The 22,050-nt window shown below is 36.3% G+C and overlaps 1 protein-coding gene across 2 annotated transcripts in view; it reads left to right on the top strand.

Moving 5' to 3' along the window:
• The window catches only part of CDS1 (CDP-diacylglycerol synthase 1), an 88,140-nt gene that overhangs the window by 41,831 nt on the left and 24,259 nt on the right, over positions 1-22,050 (top strand). The window contains exons 6-12 of one of the 2 annotated variants that reach the window (XM_003832240.5): positions 7,095-7,153; positions 9,133-9,215; positions 10,558-10,645; positions 14,269-14,337; positions 16,224-16,376; positions 18,414-18,533; positions 20,608-20,711. In XM_003832240.5, the coding sequence (XP_003832288.1) occupies positions 7,095-7,153; positions 9,133-9,215; positions 10,558-10,645; positions 14,269-14,337; positions 16,224-16,376; positions 18,414-18,533; positions 20,608-20,711 (676 nt within the window). The remainder of the gene's footprint in view (positions 1-7,094; positions 7,154-9,132; positions 9,216-10,557; positions 10,646-14,268; positions 14,338-16,223; positions 16,377-18,413; positions 18,534-20,607; positions 20,712-22,050) is intronic. The other variant, XM_008957627.4, reaches the window with a different exon arrangement.

Raw genomic sequence — 22,050 nt, 5'->3', positions numbered from 1 at the left:
TTTTCTTTGTTGTTTCTTTTTATATATTTTGTCTTTCATAGCCTCCTAACCAGCCCCTTTTTAGTAATTCTTTGTTCCATGTATGACTTTTTGGACTCTACTTCTATAAAATACAATCAATGTTGTGTCTTTTTTTTTTTTTTTGAAACAGAGTCTCATTCCATTGCCTAGGCTGGAGTGCAGTGGCGTGATCTTGGCTCATGGCAACCTCTGCCTCCTGGGTTCAGGTGATTCTCATGCCTCAGCCTCCCAAGTAGCTGGGACTACAGGCATGCGCTACTGTGCCTGGCTAATTTTTGTATTTTTAGTAGAGTTGGAGTTTCACTATGTTGCTCAGGCTGGTGTCTAACTCCTGAGATCAAGTGATCCTCCTGCCTTGATCTCCAAAAGTGCTGGGATTATGGGCATGAGCCACCATGTCTGGCCTGGTATTTCTTCATTTTTCTAACCGTATACTTATTTCTGCCATAGACATATTTTACCATTTCTTATTTTACACTCTTAGAATCACAGAAACTTACTGAAAGTCATCAAAGTCATTCTTAGAGCAAACATTTCAGTGTTTTCCAAAAGCTAGATACTGTGAATGATGTTGAGGATATAAAGGGAGATGAAGCGATTGTGTGCTTTCCAGGGTCTTGAAATTGGTAAGATGTGAGTCTTCTAGTTCATTGCTGAAATGTGAACAAGTCCTGTCAGGAGCATGAAGAAGAGGAAGGAAGGCCATGGAAGGCCTTTGAGAAGAGATGACAGGTTTCATGAAAAGGAAAGAGCAAGCAGGCAGTTGCCGGGTATCGTATAGTAGAAAAGTCCATTCCAGGCGGAGGAACAGCTGTGCAGGCATGAGAATGAGAAAGGATTGCATGTTTTGGGTTCATGGAGGCATTGAAGATAGGGAAGGTAGGCAGGAGCCACATCTTGAGAAAATCTGTATGTCATGGGAAAGGTTTGGACTTTATATCTGGGAAAACATTGGAGGATTTTAAGCTAAGAAATGATATAACCAGATTTGTAATTAAATGAAGTAGGTTGGGAGACATGATCAGGCAGACTAGATAGGAAGTTACTACTGTAATCCACACTAAATGTAGTAACGACCTAAACTCTTCTGGTTTGTAGTTAATACTAAATGAGTAATAAGTTAGAAAATAGGCTGGGCGCGGTGGCTCATGCCTGTAATCCTAGCACTTTGGGAGGCCGAGGTGGGTGGATCACGTGAGGTCAAGAGTTCAAGACCAGCCTGACCAAAATGGAGAAACCCCATCTCTACTAAAAATACAAAATTAGCCGGGCGTGGTGGTACATGCCTGTAATCCCAGCTACTCGGGAGGCTGACGCAGGGGAATCCCTTGAACCCAGGAGGTGGAGGTTGCGGTGAGCCGAGATCATGCCATTGCACTCCAGCCTGGGCAACAAGAGCGAAACTCCATTTCAAAAAAAAAAAAAAAAAACATAGAAAATAAAAATACCACAGGCTGATCGTAGAACCCAACTGCTATTTTATGACAGTCTATGACATAAACAGTCTATGACAGTTTATGACAGTTTATATATCACAAGTTATTGGCTTAAAATGCACTTCTTTGTTGCGATAATTGCATATTCACATGCAGTTGTAAGAAATAATAGATCCTTTTACACTTTGCTCAGTTATCACCAATGATAGTATTTTGCAAAATTATAGTACATAACACCAGGATATTGACATCATTACAGTCACACAAATGTACTTTTTGTTTGTTATTTTGAGACAGGATCTCACTATTTTCCCAGGCTGGTCTTGAATTCCTGGACTCAACTTACCCTTCTGCCTCAGACTCCTTGGTAGCTGGGATTACAGGCGTGTATTACCACGCCCAGCTCTACAGATATACTTTAAAAATGCAACCTCATAGTAAGCTAGGAGCTACTCAGTTAAATGATGTAACTTCCAGTATAAAACAGGCATACAATACTATATGTCTATTATCATTTTAAGCGTTGCCTAAAAATGGCTCGGTTAGACCAAAAGCACCCATGGTGTACCTCTCTTGTTTATTTAATTCCCAGAAGGCAGTGCAGGCCTGGCATTGAGGGTCCGACTATGTATTTGTTGAATAAACGATTAAGAGGCTGAGAACATGCACATCCACACACAGTGCTTCTTAATGATATTTTCTTAGTATCAGTGTTTTGTTTGCTGAGTCTTGAGGCCTTAGTGGCTACTCTTGAAGTGCTTAGCAACATTTGTGAGCTTAGTCTAGCAAATGGAGTTAGACTTTGAAACAGGACTATGGAAATAGAAAGTATGCTAACATTGAGATATTTGTACCTTTCTTTCAAATTATGTTGTAGAAATCTTTGGAATCCAAGTCTTTCTGTTAAACAATATTCCAAGTGCCCTGTGAAAATTTTAGTTCTATTACAGTGGTCAAATGACTTCAGAAAATGTATGTCTTACCAGATTTAAAAAGCAGAGACAGTTCAAATTACTTCATTGACATTGAATTTTATTTAAATAAAATGTAGGTATCTCCAATTCTGACACCCTCATGGAGGTCCATGAAATTAAATGACTTGTTTAATATTATACAAAATGTCTCACTGACTAGGACCTAGAAGTCATATTGACATTTAGATAATTTTGTTGCAAAATGAGTTTGACTGATAGCAGAGAAAATCAGGGAGACTAAAAATAATAAAACAAACGTTTTCTCTAGAGTCTAGATATATATTAAAAAGAACTCATCAACTTGGTGATTTGGAATTGGGGCTCTTTAGAAACCAGAGCAGTCATGCAATTATATGGTTAGCAGTGATGTGTAAACAGACTTAAGGTGTTTGACCCTTAATATCATCACCTTACATTTCTTTATCCAACTATAGTGATGTGCATATTATATTTAATAAATTATTTTTTGCTTGTATTTGTGCATGCATAGCTATTTTGATTTCTTTAAAGTTCTTATGGAGATAATATGACCTGAATATAATGCTTTGAGTCCAAGAAAATTGATGGACATATAAAACTAAGTTATAGCCAAAATTAATGCATAATTAAGATGTTTTTCCCAAACATCCTGAGTATCTTTTATATCAGAGGATATTAATGAAATCTTTAGAAAAGTGTCACAAATAATTCGCAAAGGACTGTATCTCCAAAACTACTTAAAATTTCTGAATTAAAGACTGCTAAACACTATACACATGCTAGTATTGGTTCTAAACCTTAGACTAACCATTCAGATTAATAGAAAACTTTTTAAAATGTTAACTAATATGATGATTGGTTTGTATGGTAATCTCCACGATGCATATTCATTTAAAACTTTTTCAGAACAACTCAGTTATAGCCTGGTGTCTGAATAAAGGCACACAATGCAGTGTGATTTTGAATTTATTTAATTTGATGCTAGAAAGTTTTGATGGTTTAGGCAAGTATAATGAAGAATATAACCAAGCGGAAGAATGGGGGATGAGTCAGAAGCTTTAGTATTCAATCTTGGGCCCATCCTACTGTCTGTTTTTTGAATTAAGGGCTATATGTGTTTACTAAATTTTGACTAATCATCAATGGTAAATTTTAAAAACAACTTTATTTTTTCTTTGTTTTCGGTGTCTTCAACAAGAGCAAGAGCTCCTGAATGGCAGTGCCTATCTTATTCATTTTTGCATCTTGTTTCTGGCATATCGAAGGTGCTTGATAAATATTTTTTTATCTATTTTTCTGAAATTCCCTCTGTCTCATCTATTGGGCTTTTCGGTGTCTTGTGTTTTTTCCTTTACTTTTCCTGACCCCCTTAAAAATCTTCATCCTCTTCTTCTTCCTTTTTAAAGAAATTTTTAAAGAGATGGTGACTTGCTTTGTGGTCCAGGCTGGAGTATAGTAGCTTGATCATAGCTCACTGCAGCCTCAAACTCCTGGGCTCAAGTGATCCTCCAGCCTCAGCCTTTCAAGTAGCTGGGACTGCAGGTGTGTGCTGTCCTGCTCAGCTAATTTTTACTTTTATTTCATAGAGACAGGATCCTGCCGTGTTGCACAGGCTGGTCTTGAACTCATGGCCTCAAGCAGTCCTCCTTCCTTGGCCTCCCAAGGTGTTGGGATTACAGGCATGGGACACTGCACCTGGATTCTCTTGTTATTTTTGAATACACCTCTCTTTAGTTTGTTGGGTAACTGGTTCTGCTTAATGACTGGAGAACTCTTTGATGCTGAGCAACAAGATGTACGTATCTTTGTATTGAGAACACCAGGCACAATACTATGTAGATAAATGATGATAAGTATAACTTTTATATAAAGAACTATATATTAGGAGGCCTTTTCAGTACTTTTATTTATACTACTACAACACATTCTGTGATTTTGATTTAGAAATAGTTATACAAGCATTCTTTGTTAATCAGGGAAAAAACCTATGGATCCAATTGTACAAAAAGTGACCGTTTCCACAGATTTATTAACATATAAATGTATTTTTAAGTATTTAAACATAAAATGTTAATATGTCCATATAGTTGTGAATGAGAAAGATTAAGTTCATATGTTTCTCTTTTACAATGTTTTTCTTTAAAAAATAATACACAGTTGGCCCTCCTATATCCATGGGTTTTGCATCTCTGGAGTCAACCAACTGTGGATTGAAAATACTCTGAAAAAAAAAAAAAAAACCACAATGGATGGTTGTGTCTTTATTGAACATGTATAGGCTTGTTTCTTGTCATTATCCCCTGAAAAATACAGTCTAACAATTATTTATATAGAATTTACATTGTATTAGGAATTATAAGTAATCTAGAAATGATTTAAGATACACAGGAGGATGTAAGTAGGTTATATGCAAATACTATACCATTTTATATAAGGGACTTGAGCATCCATGGATTTTTGTCCTTTGGGGATCCTACAACCAATCACCCAGGGATACTGAGAGATGACTATATTTAGCCTCAGCTATGCTAGGAAAACACTTTATACCTCCCCCTTCCTCTAAGTCAGAGAACTGTATTATCTTACTGTATCTAGGAGTCAGACAATTGTATCCCATAGGTGAAATTGGATTATGTAAACGTGAGTTGCCAAGGTTGTCCTGGATAAAATGTCCATTAGGAAAATGTTAAATGATTCTACTGGTAATTGTGTTTGAAGAAATGTAAGTAAGGGTGAATGGTGTTATCATTTCAAGAAAGAGAAAATCATGTATTTTGGAGTAGTATTTGTGAGTAGATAATTCATAGTTAATGATATTGAGAAGTTCCCAAGGCTGTGCTGGGAGAGTCAAGGGGTCTGTTTGGACAGAAAACATGGTTTCTGTCTTGTGTCTCTGCTTTGCCCCTTACCCATTGGCTTTGAACCGAGTCCAGTCCACGTTTGCCTTTAACCACGGATCAGTGGCACAAAAACAGCATAGAAATTATGTTATTACTTGAGCTTCAAGATAAGTCTACCTGCTGTAGAAGAAAAACTCAAAAACAGGAATTTTTAAAGGAATCTTTCATACAATTGGTAATTTTGATGCCATTAATTTCATGTTTTAGTATCTCTCTCTCTCATTCTTTCTCTCTTTCCTTTCTCTCAATAAAGTGACATAATGGCTTTCATTTGTGCCTCCACTCAGAAAATGTGTCCCTATTGCTTGTGCAGGCCAGTTAGTTGGATTACCTCATAGATGACAAATAGGAGGTGAGATAGGATTGGGGTCAGTATTCATTCTCTTCATTTTGTCATGGTCCTTTATGCTTTGGCATTTCAAATTGATCACCAAAAGTAGCGAAAGGCAGCTGCTGTTTGATTCTTTGCTTGGTGAGAGTAGTAATACCCTTGTTTACTCTACTGGTAGAATTGCCTTGATAAGTATAACTTGGATGTACAAAGTCTAGTATTTATACAGAAATTGATCAACTGAAAATTCAATTTCTCTCTTGGAGAACTCACTCTTTAAAGATACTGCAGAGGCTGGGTACAGTGGCTCACACCTGTAATCTTGATACTTTGGAAGACCAAGGTGGGAGGATCGCTTGAGGCCAGGAGTTCAAGGCTGCAGTGAGCTGTGATTGTGCCACTGCACTCCAGGCTGAGCCATAGAGCGATACTTGACTCAAAAAAGAAAAAAAAAGGATGTCGCAGAATAGAATGCATACATAGCCATTTATCTGAAATTAAATTTGGTTTATATATTTTCAATATCCACTTCTGTAAAATAAACCTATCTTTAGACGTTTACTGGTATTTTTGGCAAGAAGTGATTCATATTGCCTCCCATTATTTTAGTATATGATTATTAGATTTCACTTAATTGGTTAGAATTTAATAAATTATCATTGTAATAAATTTGTAAAATGTAAACATAAATACATATACTGTTTGTAAATCTTTACATTATTAAGAGTATTACATTTTACTATAATTATTGTATGCTTTTGAGAAATTGCAAATTTCTCTTAACCTGAATTTTGCTGATCTCAGTTCATGGAACCACGTGACTCTTAAGGGTCAATAGGATTTTAGTGTTTATTTTCTAGCCCTGTGATCCTCAGTAAATTAATAAAGCCCTTTGTGCATTTTTCCTCATCTGTAAAATGGAGCTAAAAATGAGTACCTATATTATAGGAATTTTGAAAGGATTAAATCAGTTGGTAATAAAGGATCATCATTAATGATAAAATGCTTAGATAAGAGCCTAGAAAGAGTAAGCATTCAATAGACTTTAGCTGTTATAATAGTTATTATTAATTTTTCTATTATGTAGAGATTGAAAACATTCTGTACATACACTTGATGCATTGTTATAGCAAATAAATACTATTTAATTTAAATTTAAGATCTGTTTTCCATGCCCACATATTAGCAAGGGACGAATTAATTGAATTAATGCAGAGGATGTTTATTGAATTTGTGCCATGGAATGTATTAGGCACTTTGGAGAGTACAAGATTGTTTCCCTCAAGAAACTTACTTTAAATGCTTAATGTAAGATAGTAGGAGAGATGGCATCTGAGTAAGTAGCTAAAATATGCCTAGCTGTGATACAGGAAATTGGTTTATTTGGGCTCAAGGAATCTTAACCCTTTGTACCAAATTGTACAACGAGCACATGTTTTTTGTTCTTGAACAGGTTTCTGCATGTTTGTACTGAGTTTGGTGAAGAAACATTATCGTCTGCAGTTTTATATGGTGTGTATTAACTATTATTCCTTAGTCATTATCTGTGATAAAAACCCTTAACTTTTTTTTTTCTGTAGTGAGAAGATACAGTCGAATCTGCTAGCTGTTGTTTTGCATGAATGTGAGGGATATTTGGATTTCAGATGACCATTAGATATAAACTATTAAAGTTGAGAAGTTTGTGAGGATTTTAAAATTTTAACTGTTTTCAAAGTTTACTAAAAACTTTTTCTTTGAATATTTTCAAATGGTGTAAAATTAAAGTTTTTGGGTTCCTTTAATTTGTAGAAATTTGAAGAATTTTCTTAGTCTCCTGGACAGTTACTATGTCTGAGAAACATCTACCATATTGTTCTATGAAAGTAACTATGTTTACTTGCACTTGGCGTGCGCATAAAGCAGCAGAGCATGTATTATCTTGGTGGTTATGGTTAGTCATAGAATTGTGTAATTCTTTTTGGCATAAGATATTTTGTTCAATGTACCAAAGCCTGTCTTAAGAAATGTATCACTTTACATATGAACTTTTTTTATTTTCTTAAACTGTAGCTAGTACAACTGTACAATGCAATGTAGTATTCAGATCTGTAAATTCATGTGATAGTGAGGCTTATTTTGGACTTGGAATATATTTTCTGTTCTTTATGCTTAGCTTTTCTCCATTAAGACATTCTGCTGAACATAATTGCTGGGAAATTGTTGTGTTTCTTGTATTTCTAATTTAAGGGAATCTGAGCATGAAGAGTAAAATTCTTAGTGAATTTTATATAGAAACAAGACAAGTAAAAATAGTAGAATATCCAGTGAAAATGTAAATGGCATCTATTGGAAAAAATTTAATTAATGCATTTTTAAGCAATCAGGGTAAAAGAGAATTGGATCTTTCAAGCAGATAAAAATAGAATAAAATAGAGCAACCAATATAATATGGTTGCTTAAATGGGAAACAGGTTTATTAAGAATAAATCAAAAGGCCAAGTGCCGATGGCTCATGCCTGTAATCGCAACACTTTGGGAGGCCAAGGCAGGCGGATACCTTGAGCCCAGGAGTTTGAGACCAGTCTGGGCAACATGGCAATACCCCATTTCTACAAAAAATATGAGAATTAACTGGGCGTGGTGGCACACACCTGTAGTCCCAGCTACTGGGGAGGCTGAGGCAGGAGGATCACTTGAACCTGGGAGGTCAAGGCTGCAGTGAGCTGTGATCACACCACTGCACTCCAGCCTGGGTGACAGAGTGAGACCCTATCTCAAGGGTGGGGGTCCAGGGAGAATAAATCAAAATCTTAAGAATTTTTAAAAGTAATTTTATGAATTTCAATCAAAATCATAAGACTCGTACATGGAAACCATATTGATTATATTAAAAGTGGCCATTTCTCAGGCTAGATAGAATTGGCAAAACACAAAGGTCTTTACAAATTTGAAATTGAATACTGTCATTGAACAGACCTGTCACGATCACCCTTCAAGTATGAAAGATAGAGTTTAAGGGCAATTGAACCCTGCTGGTTTGAATCATTTGAAGTTGGAAATAACTCTTTATGGGAAAAAGTTACCGTAATAAACTCTGAAAGAAAAGGAATTTTTTAGCATTTTGTTAATAACTGCAGAATGCAGCCAGAGTAAAATGTTCCCCTTTAAATGTTGCTAAACCAGCAACAGAAATCTCTCATCATCACTTAAATCTAATGATTCAAGATAATGGTTTATTTTTTATATGTTTTAAAAGTTAGTACTATATAATTAGAATTCTATTTATATATAAATTAAGGTTACTTTGTTAAATGTTTTCATTATTTTAAGGTTCCAGTAGGCAACAAAACAAACATAATTTACTAACAGTGTTTTTATTTTATATGACTCTAACTTGTACATTTTGACCAAAAGTCATGGTAGAAATTTGGGTTTCAAATCGCCGTTGCTTCTTCAGCTGCACTGATCAGTTGTGTTCACTAATTTTTGTATTGTTGGGCTATTAACAGTTCGCATGGACTCATGTCACTTTACTGATAACTGTCACTCAGTCACACCTTGTCATCCAAAATCTGTTTGAAGGCATGATATGGTAAGGCAACAGAATGCTTTATGCTGCTTTATAAGTATGTCATAGCACTTTTATAGTTCTTTAACGTTGGACAGTGTCTTACAGATTTCTACTAAAATGTACTGTTTGTTGTTCTTATATTCCATTAAACTATCTTACTGAGTTTTGCTTACTATTTGACAACTAAAGACAAAATGCTTCATTAACAACTGGATACCATTCTTATTCAAGTTCCAAATATAGGAAGTTCCCATAAAAGACCCAAACAATTAATTACATTTTCAGGTGTTAATAAATCCTAGTGTAACTTTTCACAAAAGATAGACTTTAAATATAATATTTATTAAGATATTATTTACATAGAATGCAAAAAAATATAAAACTTTGCCTACTAGTAACTACTGTGAAGAAATGCATGTTTTTCTAGGTGAAAGTTGGGTAGGTTTTCTACTTTGCTCCTGTGTAGGAGTGGGTTTCCAGATTGTAGAAGTTAATTGCTCTATGGCAGTGGCTTGCATATTCAGAAAGCATTTTTGTTAGGTAAAAATTATAAAACTTATTACTTAAAAATTAGTTGGAATGGAGAAAAAGCTTAAGATTAAAAAAAAATCTGACCGTATTTTCCCCCCACTCATTTTAAACTCATTAATTAAAATCTTTTACAGTTGATGGGTTTTGTCAAGATAAATTGTATTCCCTTGACAGCTTTATGTCTTTTTACCAAGGGTGTGGGTGTGTCTTTGTGTGTGTGTGTCTCTGTGTGTATGTGTGTGTGTAAAGTAATTGGAATCATTTTAAGATTGTCTTTCATGTATTGTACAGACTTTTCATTGATGGGGCAGTTACTGAAGTAAGTAGGTTCTGTACATTCAGTAGGGTTTACTGAAATCAAAAGCTAAGATAGAATTACAATTAATAATTGAGAATATGTATTAAGAGCTTGATATAAATTTATCAGATTATGTTCTGTCTAAAGAAATGACTCATTTTCATATTAAAAGGCTGGTTTTCTTAAGATTAGCTTTCAGTCTGCCTTTTATTTTTTATTGTAACATGTTCCTCATAAAACTAAAATGAAAACATCCATAACTGTAGAAATCAATAATTTAATATTTTCCTTAGCAATATTTTCCTAGCATGTTAGTTTATTTTTAGATTTTGCTCTGTTTAAATTGGTAAGTGGGCAAATTTGGTTGATATTTATCATTTCTACTGTTTTGGCAAGTGTTATGTTCTGGGTAGGCTGCAGTGCAATCCAAAGGGTTATTCTGATGGTTCATTATGAATCATAACCTTTCCGAATATCTGCCACTTACTCAGGTGAACTTTTTTCTGCTGACTTTTTTTTTTTTTTTTTAAACAGGTTCCTTGTTCCAATATCAAGTGTTATCTGCAATGACATAACTGCTTACCTTTTTGGATTTTTTTTTGGGAGAACTCCACTAATTAAGGTAATGGAAAAATTTTATAAGCAAGCCACTATGTAACCTTAAAGATTAGCCACTGGAGAACATTTCCAACAACTGTGCTGTTGTGCATTTTTTATTTTTGAGGTGCTTTGATTTTCCTTAGCTGCATGGTGCAGAAGCAGCAAACCATATTTCTCAGTACTTCCATCTGGGTTCTTCATCAGCTCTTCTGTTGGCTCCTCAGGAAGGGCATGACTCCATCAGTCTGCCTGCCTGCCTGCCTGCCTGCCTGCCTGCCTGCCTGCCTGCCTTCGTTCCTTCCTTCCTTCCTTCCTTCCTTCCTTCCTTCCTTCCTTCCTTCCTTCCTTCCTTCCTTCCTTCCTTCCTTCCTTCCTTCCTTCCTTCCTTCCTTCCCTCCCTCCCTCCCTCCCTCCCTCCCTCCCTCCCTCCCTCCCTCCCTCCCTCCCTTTTCATCTTCATTTTATCTTTATGTGGTTTCTTTTCTTTCCTTTTTTTTTTTGAAGATGGGGTCTTGCTTTGCCACCCAGGCTGGAGTACAGTGGTGCTACCATGGCTCACTGCAGCTTCCACCTCCCAGGCTCTAGCAATCTTCCCACCTCAGCCTCCTGAGTAGCTGGGGCTTCAGGTGCATGCCACCACACCCGGCTAATTTTTGTATTTTTGGTAGAGACAGAGTCTTGCCATGTTGTTCAGGCTTGTCCCAAACTCCTGGGCTCAAGCAGTCTGCCCATTTCAGCCTCCCAAAGTACTGGGATGAAAGGCGTGAGCCACCGCCCCTGGGCTCTGTGGTTTTTTCTCTTGGCCATTGGTGCAGTTCTTCTTTATCCTCCTTTCCAGCAAGCCTATACACAAGCCTTTTCCTTGACTCTCCTCTCCCTTCAACCTGTCGCCTTACCTGTCCCCTCCTTTACCAAACTTTCTCAAAGAAGAGATTATATAATACACCTTCACATCCTCATATCCATTTGTGTGACTTTTCATATCCAAACTCATACCAAAAGAAGATTTTGGGGCCCTACAATAAAATACTAATAAAATACAAGTAATAATGAAAGGGAAAGGAAAATACACATGAGTAGACCATGTTGTTTTGCTATAGAATTGGTTCTGTTTATGGGCAATGGTAAAGAAGGAAATGAACTAAATTATATAGTTCTCATTTGGGAGAAGAAATAAACTAATTCTTCATGGAAATCAAATCATTTTCTAGAACTGATTTCTTCTAAAAGAGCTCTTCTTTATTTTTGTTTAGTTTTTATTTGTTTTTGGAGACAAAGTCTCGCCCTGTCACCCAGTCTGTAGTGCAGTGGCGCAATCTGGGTTCACTGCAACCTCCGCCTCCTGGGTTCAAGTGATTCTCCTGCCTCAGCCTCCCAAGTATCTGGGGTTACAGGCAGCTGCCACCATGCCTGGCTAATTTTAGTATTTTTAGTAGAGACAGGGTTTCACCATGTTGGCCAGGCTGGTCTAGAACTCCTGACCTCGAGTGATCTACCTACCTCGGCCTCTGAAAGTGCTGGGATTACAGGCGTGAGCCACCACACCTGGCCTAAAAAAGCTTTTCATGTTGGAGTTTCAGATAAGATTCACACATTTCACATTATTGGGCAAAGTTTTTAATAATGTTCTCACAGACATATTATTACCTGGCTGTTTTGATATTGTTATATGAACGCAGTTTTGGAAGGACTGAGACAATTGTTCAGATATAAAGCCTTCTGTTTGTTCAGAGTGGTATGAGGGTAGTTTAGTATTACCAGAGGAATTTGTGGACTGCCTGTTCTTCCAAAAACCTCTGTAAACTCTTCCCCTCTTGGGGAGGAGTTCACAGAGAGCACCTGCTGAAAGCATCAGCACACAGAGAGCGTTGGGCTGAGCTGTATAAGGATACTGGTAAGCAAGCTGTATATTTTAAAAATGTTTCTAAAGCTGCTCCAGAGTTTCTAAAGCTTGAATACATGATTTACGTATTCAAGAGTTCTACCCAGACTGAGAAGTTTTCGGCTTGGGAAGCTGTATTAGTTCATTCTCACACTGCTATAAAGAAATGCCAGAGCTTTAATTGGCTCATGGTTCTGCAAGCTGTACAGGAAGCATGGCTGGGGAGGCCTCAGGAAACTTTGATCTTGGCGGAAGGGGAAGCAGGCACATCTTACATGGTCAGAGCAGGAGGAAGAGGGAGAGTGAGGAGGTGCCACAGACTTTTCAACAACCAGATATCATGAGAACTCATGGGACAGCAATAGGGGGATGGTGCTTAACCATTAGAAACCACCCCCCTGACCCAGTCACTTCCCACCAGGCCCCACCTCCGACACTGAGGATTATAAGTGGACGTGACATTTGGGTGGAGACACAGATCCAAACCATATCAGAAGCCTTCAAAAAGGCTGTTATAGCTGTGGAAGAATCTTAGCAACTGATTTTGAACACAGCCTTCTAGTGAATTTATCAGGCTGGATTAATTGTATAATATACTTAGATAATTGAACAGTTAACCCCTAAATCGATATGATATGCATCAATTTAATTTGATAAGCTATCTTTACAATAATCAGCAGGCACTTTTGAATTTGAGTCTGCTCCTACTTCATGGCAGTGATAGTGAATTACCCTAGGAGAAGGTGTGTCTGTCCCTTCTCTGTGGCAGAATTGTTATCAGATTTGTCAAGAAACCATTTCTGCCAACTGTTTTGGTTTGGGGCTTTATGAATATCAGGACAAGAAGTCTATGAAGAGCTCCTATAGGTTAACCCATAACCCATTTTAATACTTCAGAGACTTTATTCTGATATTTGGTTTCTGTCCCTCATTAATGACCCGATGACCAAATCCTCCCACACATCACAGTCTTTATCTCCCCTGAGCAACAACTTTCACTTTTTGCACCTGAATCTTTTCCTCCTGCCCCGACACCACTAACTTCTAGATTTTTTTCCAGATTTCTTTCCATGAATGGTCCATTGACTGGGCAGCAATAGCCTGAATCCAACACAAACAATATCTCTTCTTTGAAGTGCAGCATGTTCCTTTCTTCTTGGAAATGGACATAGATTGTGAAAAAAGAGAGGATATGTCAATACTTGAGCAAATACAGTATCTGGGGCTCTGGAGTATTTTGCCATATCAGAAGGAAGTCTGTGTGTATATAGCATATTAGGAATATGTGAAAATTATATGTGCTAAAATGTCCATGTTTTGTTGTACTGATTCTGTTTTTGGCCAATAGCAGGTCAATACTGACTGTGTGTACTTGGAATGAATATGTCTCATTCTTATTCCAAGAACTTACACCAACTATTACCGGGTTTTATATTAGCATAAGAGTCATGGGACAGTTATTTTAGTATAGAGTTTATACTCTTTTGAGAGACAGAACCAATTTAGACCATTTAACATGAACAAACACATATTCACAGCATGTCAAATATTTGAGGGCCTACTATGTGTTTAAATATTATTAGAGAGATTTTCACTAGTAAATCAAGATCAGAGAAAAGGAAAAAGGGTTTTGAACTATTCCAATAAGAGAAAAAGTAAGGAGAGATGTACAAGTTATTGAGGAAATAGTTTATATATATATATATATATTGTGAGTTTTGTGAGTGCAGTAAAGCTTTTTAATTTTATTTGCCCTTTTTTAGTTGTCTCCTAAAAAGACTTGGGAAGGATTCATTGGTGGTTTCTTTTCCACAGTTGTGTTTGGATTCATTGTGAGTATTACTAAGATTTTTATTTTGTATACATTTCGAAATATGATACCAAGCTTACTGGTCTAATTTTAAACCTAGAAAAATTAAACCACAAAATGCTAATAATATATTTATTGAAACCTACTAAAAAGAACCAGTTCTGTACCTCAGCAGCCCTTATCCTGGCTACATATAGAATCACCTGAGAAGCTTAAACAAAATCTATGTCTCAGCCTTATCCCAGGCCAATTAACACCCCCAGGTAATTCTAATGGCCATTCATGCTGTCTTGCTGACTTGCTGACTTACTGTTGTGCTGTTGTGTTTGGTAGTTTCTAACAGCTATTCTGCCTTAGGCGGGGCACAAGTACTGGGACAGGTGGTGGCCTTGTGTAATAGCAGAGGATGCAAATACTATTGAAAAGCTCTGCCTTCTTAAACACATGGTGGCCACTTGGCTCAGTGGGTGGTTACTGTTGTGGGCCCAACTTGCAGAAACAGTCTAACTATAAATTATTAATGTTTGCTTTTAGCATGTTAAATAGCTATTTTTCATGTTTTACAAATTAGTTTACAGTTTTAGGATTTAGATTTTTATTAAAAGGTGTCTAGTGAGAATGAGAGTATAGTACCATAGCTGGATATAAGATAAATGTACAAAAAAGTACTGTCAGGAAGCTTTACTTTTCCTAGTTTCTGACAGTTGTGGTTACATTCTGTATCCAAATCTAGAGTACCTAGTAACAACATGAAGCCTGGAGAGAGTGAATATACAAATAAATGGAAATATGCCATGATCCTGGATGGGGGAAACCACCAGAATTCCTCTATTTAATTTATAAATTTAGTTCATTTGCAATGAAAATTTTAATAAAATGTGATAAAATTATTCCAGTGTTTTTGTGGTAGAATATTGATGAGATAATAATGGACAGATAGAAGAATGCAAAAGGATCCAATCTCATCCAATGTTTTTACATTACAAAGCGAGAATAATTAAACATTATGAAGCTAAACAGTGTAAGAATTTGTTATTATCAAAGACTAACTTGAAAATACCACAGGAATAGCCATATCATTGGAAGAAAAGTAGGAGCTACCCCATAAGCATGTAATGCATGATAAAATAATGAGGAAGGAAATTTCACATCTATATGAAATTATATATATATAATATATATAATAATATGTAATATATATTTTATATATAATATATATAATAATATGTAATATATATTTTATATATATAAAATAAACTGGTTGTTTGGAAGCAAAATCAGTTTATATTCATTCCTAGTGTCTTGAATTTCTATTAATCATTCTCGAGCAGAATAATAGGGTGAATGGCTGCAAGAAAAGGAGAATAAGCTGTTGTCTAGCAATTTAAATTTATAACAGGATATCTTATTTTATGTATCTTACTTCCAAGGCTGTGGACAGCTAGTTTTAAAAATTGCAATGGTGTGGCCAGGGAAAGAATAATTTAGTCAAAGTTTTCTGGGTTGGCTAAGAACAATGGTGTTTTTAACCTGTACTATTTTGTACTATTTTCATTGTAATTTTGAATTACTGGTTAATTATTAACTGATGAAATTAATAGAAGCTTATGTGCAGTATACTTCAGTTCTTTATTCTCCTGTACCGTATAATTGTGATTATGCAGAGATTACAATCTTATTGATTTCAAAAAAACTTTTTTTTCCTAAAGGTCTTTTAAGTCTTTTACTAGGATAATTATGACCATTTAACTTTGAAAATACATAGCAAAATATTAAGACAAAGAAATTCTGGCATTCTATCTCTGGCCTTTCTGATGTATAACTTAAAAGATATATGTTTAGTCAATGTGTTATAAACTTTTGCTTTGTTTTTTGTTTTGTTTTGTTTTGTTTTGTTTTTAATACCAGGCTGCCTATGTGTTATCCAAATACCAGTACTTTGTCTGCCCAGTGGAATACCGAAGTGATGTAAACTCCTTCGTGACGGAATGTGAGCCCTCAGAACTTTTCCAGCTTCAGACTTACTCACTTCCACCCTTTCTAAAGGCAGTGTTGAGACAGGTACAGTAAAAGTTCAAGATAAACATGGTTAGAGATCTTCCACTCTGAAGATTAAGCTTCCTTTATTATTTATTTATTTATTTAAGTAATTTATTGTTTTGAGACAGAGTTTCCCTCTGTTGCCCAGGCTGGAGTGTAGTGGCGTAATCTCAACTTACTGCAACCTTTGCTCAAGTGATTCTTAGGCCTCAGCCTCCTGAGTAGCTGGGATTACAGGCGCTCGCCACCACATCTCGCTAAATTTTGTATTTTAAGTAGAGACGGGTGTTGCTATGTTGGCCGATCTGGTCTCAAACTCCTGGTCTCAAGTGATCCGCCTGCTTCGGCTTCCCAAGGTGCTGGGATTACAAGCATGAGCCATTGTGCCCGGCCTGAAGATTAATTAAGCTTTCTTTAAAAGTGGGATTCAGATTTGTACAAGAAACTGATTTCTGTAGAATTTTTAATTATTTGATATACCAGTGGTTTTAGTGTTAGCTTAAATCAAATGGATGAGAACGGGTTACAAATCAAATGGATCAGATGGTTTAGAATGTGTTTCTCATATCACTGACATCAGTTGACACAATTTAAAACTTAAAATTCACCAGTTTACCGAGTCCTTGATTTTTAGAGGACATTTATTATGGACAGAAAGTTGCTGCTTCTACAAATCAGTTTTCCTTCCAAATACAGTGCCTTCCTTGAAAGGTATCTTGGAGGCCTTACACTAGAGGATGTTGACATGCCCTCCAGTGGAACCCTCCTGATCTGTGTCATCAGGTCTGGTGAGTGGCTGGTTAAAGTGAGGAATCAAATAATAGCATGTATGTCTGTATCTTTGTGTGCACACATGTACAGCTTTGTATCTGAATCATTTTACATAAAATCCATAATTTTTGAGGAGTAGCTTAACAAATTATTTCTCTCTGAGTGCTCAGTACATGGTTTCCAAGAACTTTTTCAATGTCCAAGCCATCTGTTACCTGCTATAAAACTTTTTATACTGCTAGTGTTTGATTAGGAGCAAGGCTATTTATTGCTTTGAGAACAGGTCAAAAAATGGATGTCTCAGCCGGGCACATTGGCTTATGCCTGTAATCCCAACACTTTGGGAGGCCAAGGCAGGTGGATCACCTGATGTCAGGAGTTCCAGACCAGTCTGACCAAAAGGTGAAACCCATGTCTACTAAACATAAAAAATTAGCCAGTCGTGGTGGCATACACCTGTAATTCCAGCTACTTTGGGAAGCTGAGGCAGGAGAATCACTTGAACCTGGGAGGCGGAGGTTGCGGTGAGCCGAGATTGCACCATTGCACTCTAGCCTGGGCAACAAGAGTGAAACTCTGCCTCAAAAAAAAAAAAAAAAAAAAAAAAATTGGTGCCTCAGACATCTTTCTTCAACCAAAATGGGTGCATTTTGCACTGTCTATAAATTGTAGTTTCAGATTATTTTAAAAGGAGCAAGAACTACAAATTTGCAAAATAATTTGACTACAAAATTCTTCTCAGCTTTTATGATTGTCTCCCCAAATCTTTAGTGATTGTCTCACTGATGCTCATTTTGATAATAATCTTTAAGCAACTTATTTTTGTGTTTTTCCACAGCATTCATCTTAATTTTAGAGAAAAGTCCAACTTTTCCCTTATTTTATCATATAAAATTAAGGTGAAATAAAATACAATATTAAATTATATAATTACAGCAACAAAGCATTACTAGTTTAAAAAAATTTGGAAAATAACACAGCTGATTCTTTGTAAGAAGTAAAGTTCCTAGACAACCTGGAAGGTAGACTACCACGCTGCAAGATTTCAGTGTGCCAGTTGCCTGTCATTATTCTTACAGAGAAAAGGGAAAGTGCTGGCTAAGTAGAGGATGGTACAGAAGGCTTAAATAGACTTTTCTTCCTTGATCCTTAAAGTTTGAAAAATTAACAAAAATGTGGTGCGTGCTTTGACTTACTATTTACACAATGGTTCTTAGATCAGGTGGTATGCTCAAATACAATTTCAGTGAAATTAGCCCCTCTCCTCCCCTTCTTTTTCCTCTTTAGGAAAGAGTGAGCTTGTACCCTTTCCAGATCCACAGCATTGCACTGTCAACCTTTGCATCTTTAATTGGCCCATTTGGAGGCTTCTTTGCCAGTGGATTCAAAAGAGCCTTCAAAATCAAGGTGTGTGTTTAGATTCTTTGTTATATTATTAGAGAATATAATTAGAGAATGTAACCTAGTTGGAATTTGGTCCGCTCATGATCTACATTAAGCCCCTAGGCCACAACTTTTATATCCTATTTGTTTCGACCCCACAGAAATGCTGCCACGTTGATCTGAATGTATTCTTTCTTTTTAGGTTTGTCATACCATGTTAATACATTTTAAGTGTCATGTCAGCTTCCTTTATAGACATGGCATGTGTCCTTTAGTGTTGGAATAGACCCAGAATCTTGGTCTTTCAAGTGCTCACCCAAGAATCCAGCCATGAATCATCTAAAGTTTAGTGTTTTACTACAGTCTCACTTGAAGGGACATGCAGAAGAACCTTTGGCTATGTAACTGTCCATTCTGCTAAGTCAGGTGTCATCACACTCTTTCTGTAAAGGGCAAACAATACATTTATTAGGATGTGCAGACCATATATTCTATCAAAGCTTCTCAACCCTGAACCCTGCTGTTGCAGTGAGAAAGCCCCCCGTGGACAATATGTCAATGAATGGGCATGGCTGGATTTAATAAAACTTTATTTATAAAAATAGGTTGTGGCCTGGATCTGATCTGTGGGACATACTTTTCTGACCCCTGTTCCAGAGACCTAAAATTATCCCTGTGTATTAGGTTAGATCATCATAAAGTGACATGTTATCTCAGCAATTTCATCTCAGCTTCCCTCACATGGCTGAGGCACCATCTGGGGTTAGAAAGTGGCTATGGAAGTTGGGGTGGTCAGGGAAAGCCTTTCTGAGGAGGTGGCACTTAAGTAGAGATTTGAGAAAAGAACTCCTCCAGAGAAAACTAAGAAGAGAGTTCCAGAGTGTACAGAGGAGTGGAAGAGGTTAGCCTGTTAGAAGGTGAGCAAGAACAGTGTGGCTGTGGTTGAGAGTAGGAGATGAGACCGCAGAGTTTGGTGGGACCAGATCACACGCGGCCTACGGGGTCAGGGAATAAGTGAACTCAGCGAGCATTTGCCAGTGGGAAGCTACTATGTAAGGTGCAATGCAGTATACAAAAATATACAAGATGTTGTTCCTGTTCTAAAGATGCTCACCACCTACTAGGGCAGACAATACACTTCCCCAGAGAACTACAGCAACAGCTGTGCAGGATGAGTATCTTGCGAAGGCTGTAATAGCAGAGTGGCATTGAGTTACTGTGGCTCTTTTATGCTTTGACTAGTAAGGAAGAGAAGGAGAGAAATGGGTTGGCAAAAATTAACCAAAGACTTTTTCAGTAATTATTTTAAAAAGAAAAATGTTATATTTAGAATGGTATTTTCTTTAATGGTCTCCAATCCAAGATTTTTTGTTAAATGGTGAGTTTTTTTTGCATGTTGGAAACCAAACAGCTACTGCTGTTGTAGTTTAGATATTTTTAGGGTGCCTGAGTGAACTAGAAGAGCAGTTAGTCATGTCCATTTCCTGGGCACCCAGACATGTGAATCTACCTGTAAAGGGTCAGTTTGCAGAGGCTTACTACCATTCCCTCAGTGTGGCCATTTAATGGACTAATGTGTCCCAGATGGGCTCACTGTAATTTTATTTTTTACTCTAACACTTAAAAAAAGAAGAAGAAATGTTTATCATAGTAGTAAAATGTTTATTTCAGAGTAAGAACTATTAGGATAAACAAGTTAGAACCAGTTGTACATCTTTTAGCAGCACTAAAATAGCTCCCCAAACAGCTTGTGGTTAAAAAGAAAGCTAGGCTGTAACAAAATTAGATTAGTAATAGCTAAGATAATTTTTATTTAGAAAAAGTTTTATTAACGAAAAAAAGTAAGTGCTAGATTTAATTAACGTTTGATGAATGAATGCTGTGGGTCAATTCAGAAATCATTCTAAAAGAAGCATGTATTTGGAAGATGTGGTTTTAATCTGCTGGATGTGTTCTAATAAGTTTTTATTTAGTGAAAAAAATCCAATAGTAATGTATTTTCGTTAGAGTGAGTCCATGATGCCAAAGAGACACAGATAGGAATTTTATAGCAGGTGATTTTTTGAAAATTTGCTAATATATTTGTTTGTTTCTAAAGGATTTTGCAAATACCATTCCTGGACATGGTGGGATAATGGACAGATTTGATTGTCAGTATTTGATGGCAACTTTTGTACATGTGTACATCACAAGTTTTATAAGGTACTTTTACATTTGAGACATTTTTTAGATGATTTCTTTGAGTTCTCATTTCTATCAACATTAGTTTGAGTAAGTTAACTTTTTCCGTCAATGGTAATCTACAATATTAAAGTGAATGGTGGCCCCTGGAATTAGAGTCTTGAGCAAGATGGTTAACTTGTAATTGTTTTACCTACATTTGAACAACTTAAAAAAAGATAGTATTTGTCATGGTCCTGGACCACATTAAAGACCCAATTAATGTGGATGGTACAGGATTTGAAACTTGAGGAGATTTGATTTCTCAACTGTGGGCATTGCAATGATCATGAATACTAAGAGTTAAAAAGGAAGATAACGAAATGCATCCAGTCTACCAATTATTACTTGAGTGCCTGCCATATTGTAGAATGTTCTAGGGACAAATATGGCAGAGAACAAAACAAACCAAATCTCTGCCCCCATAGCTACTTGTTTGGAAGTTGAAGAAAGAATGATGAGAAAGAGACAATAAACAAATAAATATAGTTTGTTAGATGGTTGTAAGTGTCACACAGAAAAATAAAGCAGGCCGAGGGGATCATGCCTGTGTGTGTAGGGGCTGGCTGGTGGATGGGTGGATGAATATTGCCATTTTATAAAGGGTGGTTTATTCTTGTTATTAAACCTTAATGTTTTGGATCTGCCTTGAAATACCAGTGTGAGTGTGAAGGCTTAACATCAACTGCATGTTAACTTTATTTTCTGTGGTCTCTACTGGGGGCCCAGAAGGCAGAATGCATAATTATTAATAGTGCCTGAGCTGTAGAAAACATGGATTTCCTTCATAGTACTTGGAAGGAAATTCATATTTAGCAATCCCTAAATACACATTTTAAATATGTACCACAGTAGTGTGAGAATTTTTATATTAACTATTTTTGAGAGACAGTCTTGATAGCGAGTTTATCAATTTCATTAATCTTTTCAAAAATATCAACTCCAGGCTTTGTTAATTTTCTCTACTGTAAATTTTTTACCTCATTGATTTCTCCTCTCATCTTTCATTTCTCTGCCTTTTTTAAATGTTCAATATGCTGTTCTTTTTTTAATTCTGGAGATAAGCTTAGATTATTGATTTTTAGCCTTCTTATCTAATTTATCCATTGAAGACTATTAAGTATCACTTTATCCTCTTCCTGCAAGTTGTGATATTTGTATTTTCATTATTTACATGTTTTCTGATTTCCAGTATTATATCTTCTTTAACACATGGGTTATTTAGAAGCATATTCATTAGTTTTCAAACAAATGGAGATTTTTTTCACTTTCCTCCCTTAATTCCACTGTGGTCGGAAAACATACTCTATGATTTGAGTAT

The sequence above is a fragment of the Pan paniscus genome, chromosome 3 (assembly GCF_029289425.2).
Source record: "Pan paniscus chromosome 3, NHGRI_mPanPan1-v2.0_pri, whole genome shotgun sequence".
Lineage (NCBI taxonomy): Eukaryota > Metazoa > Chordata > Mammalia > Primates > Hominidae > Pan > Pan paniscus.
This window is presented reverse-complemented; position numbering and strand designations above follow the sequence as displayed.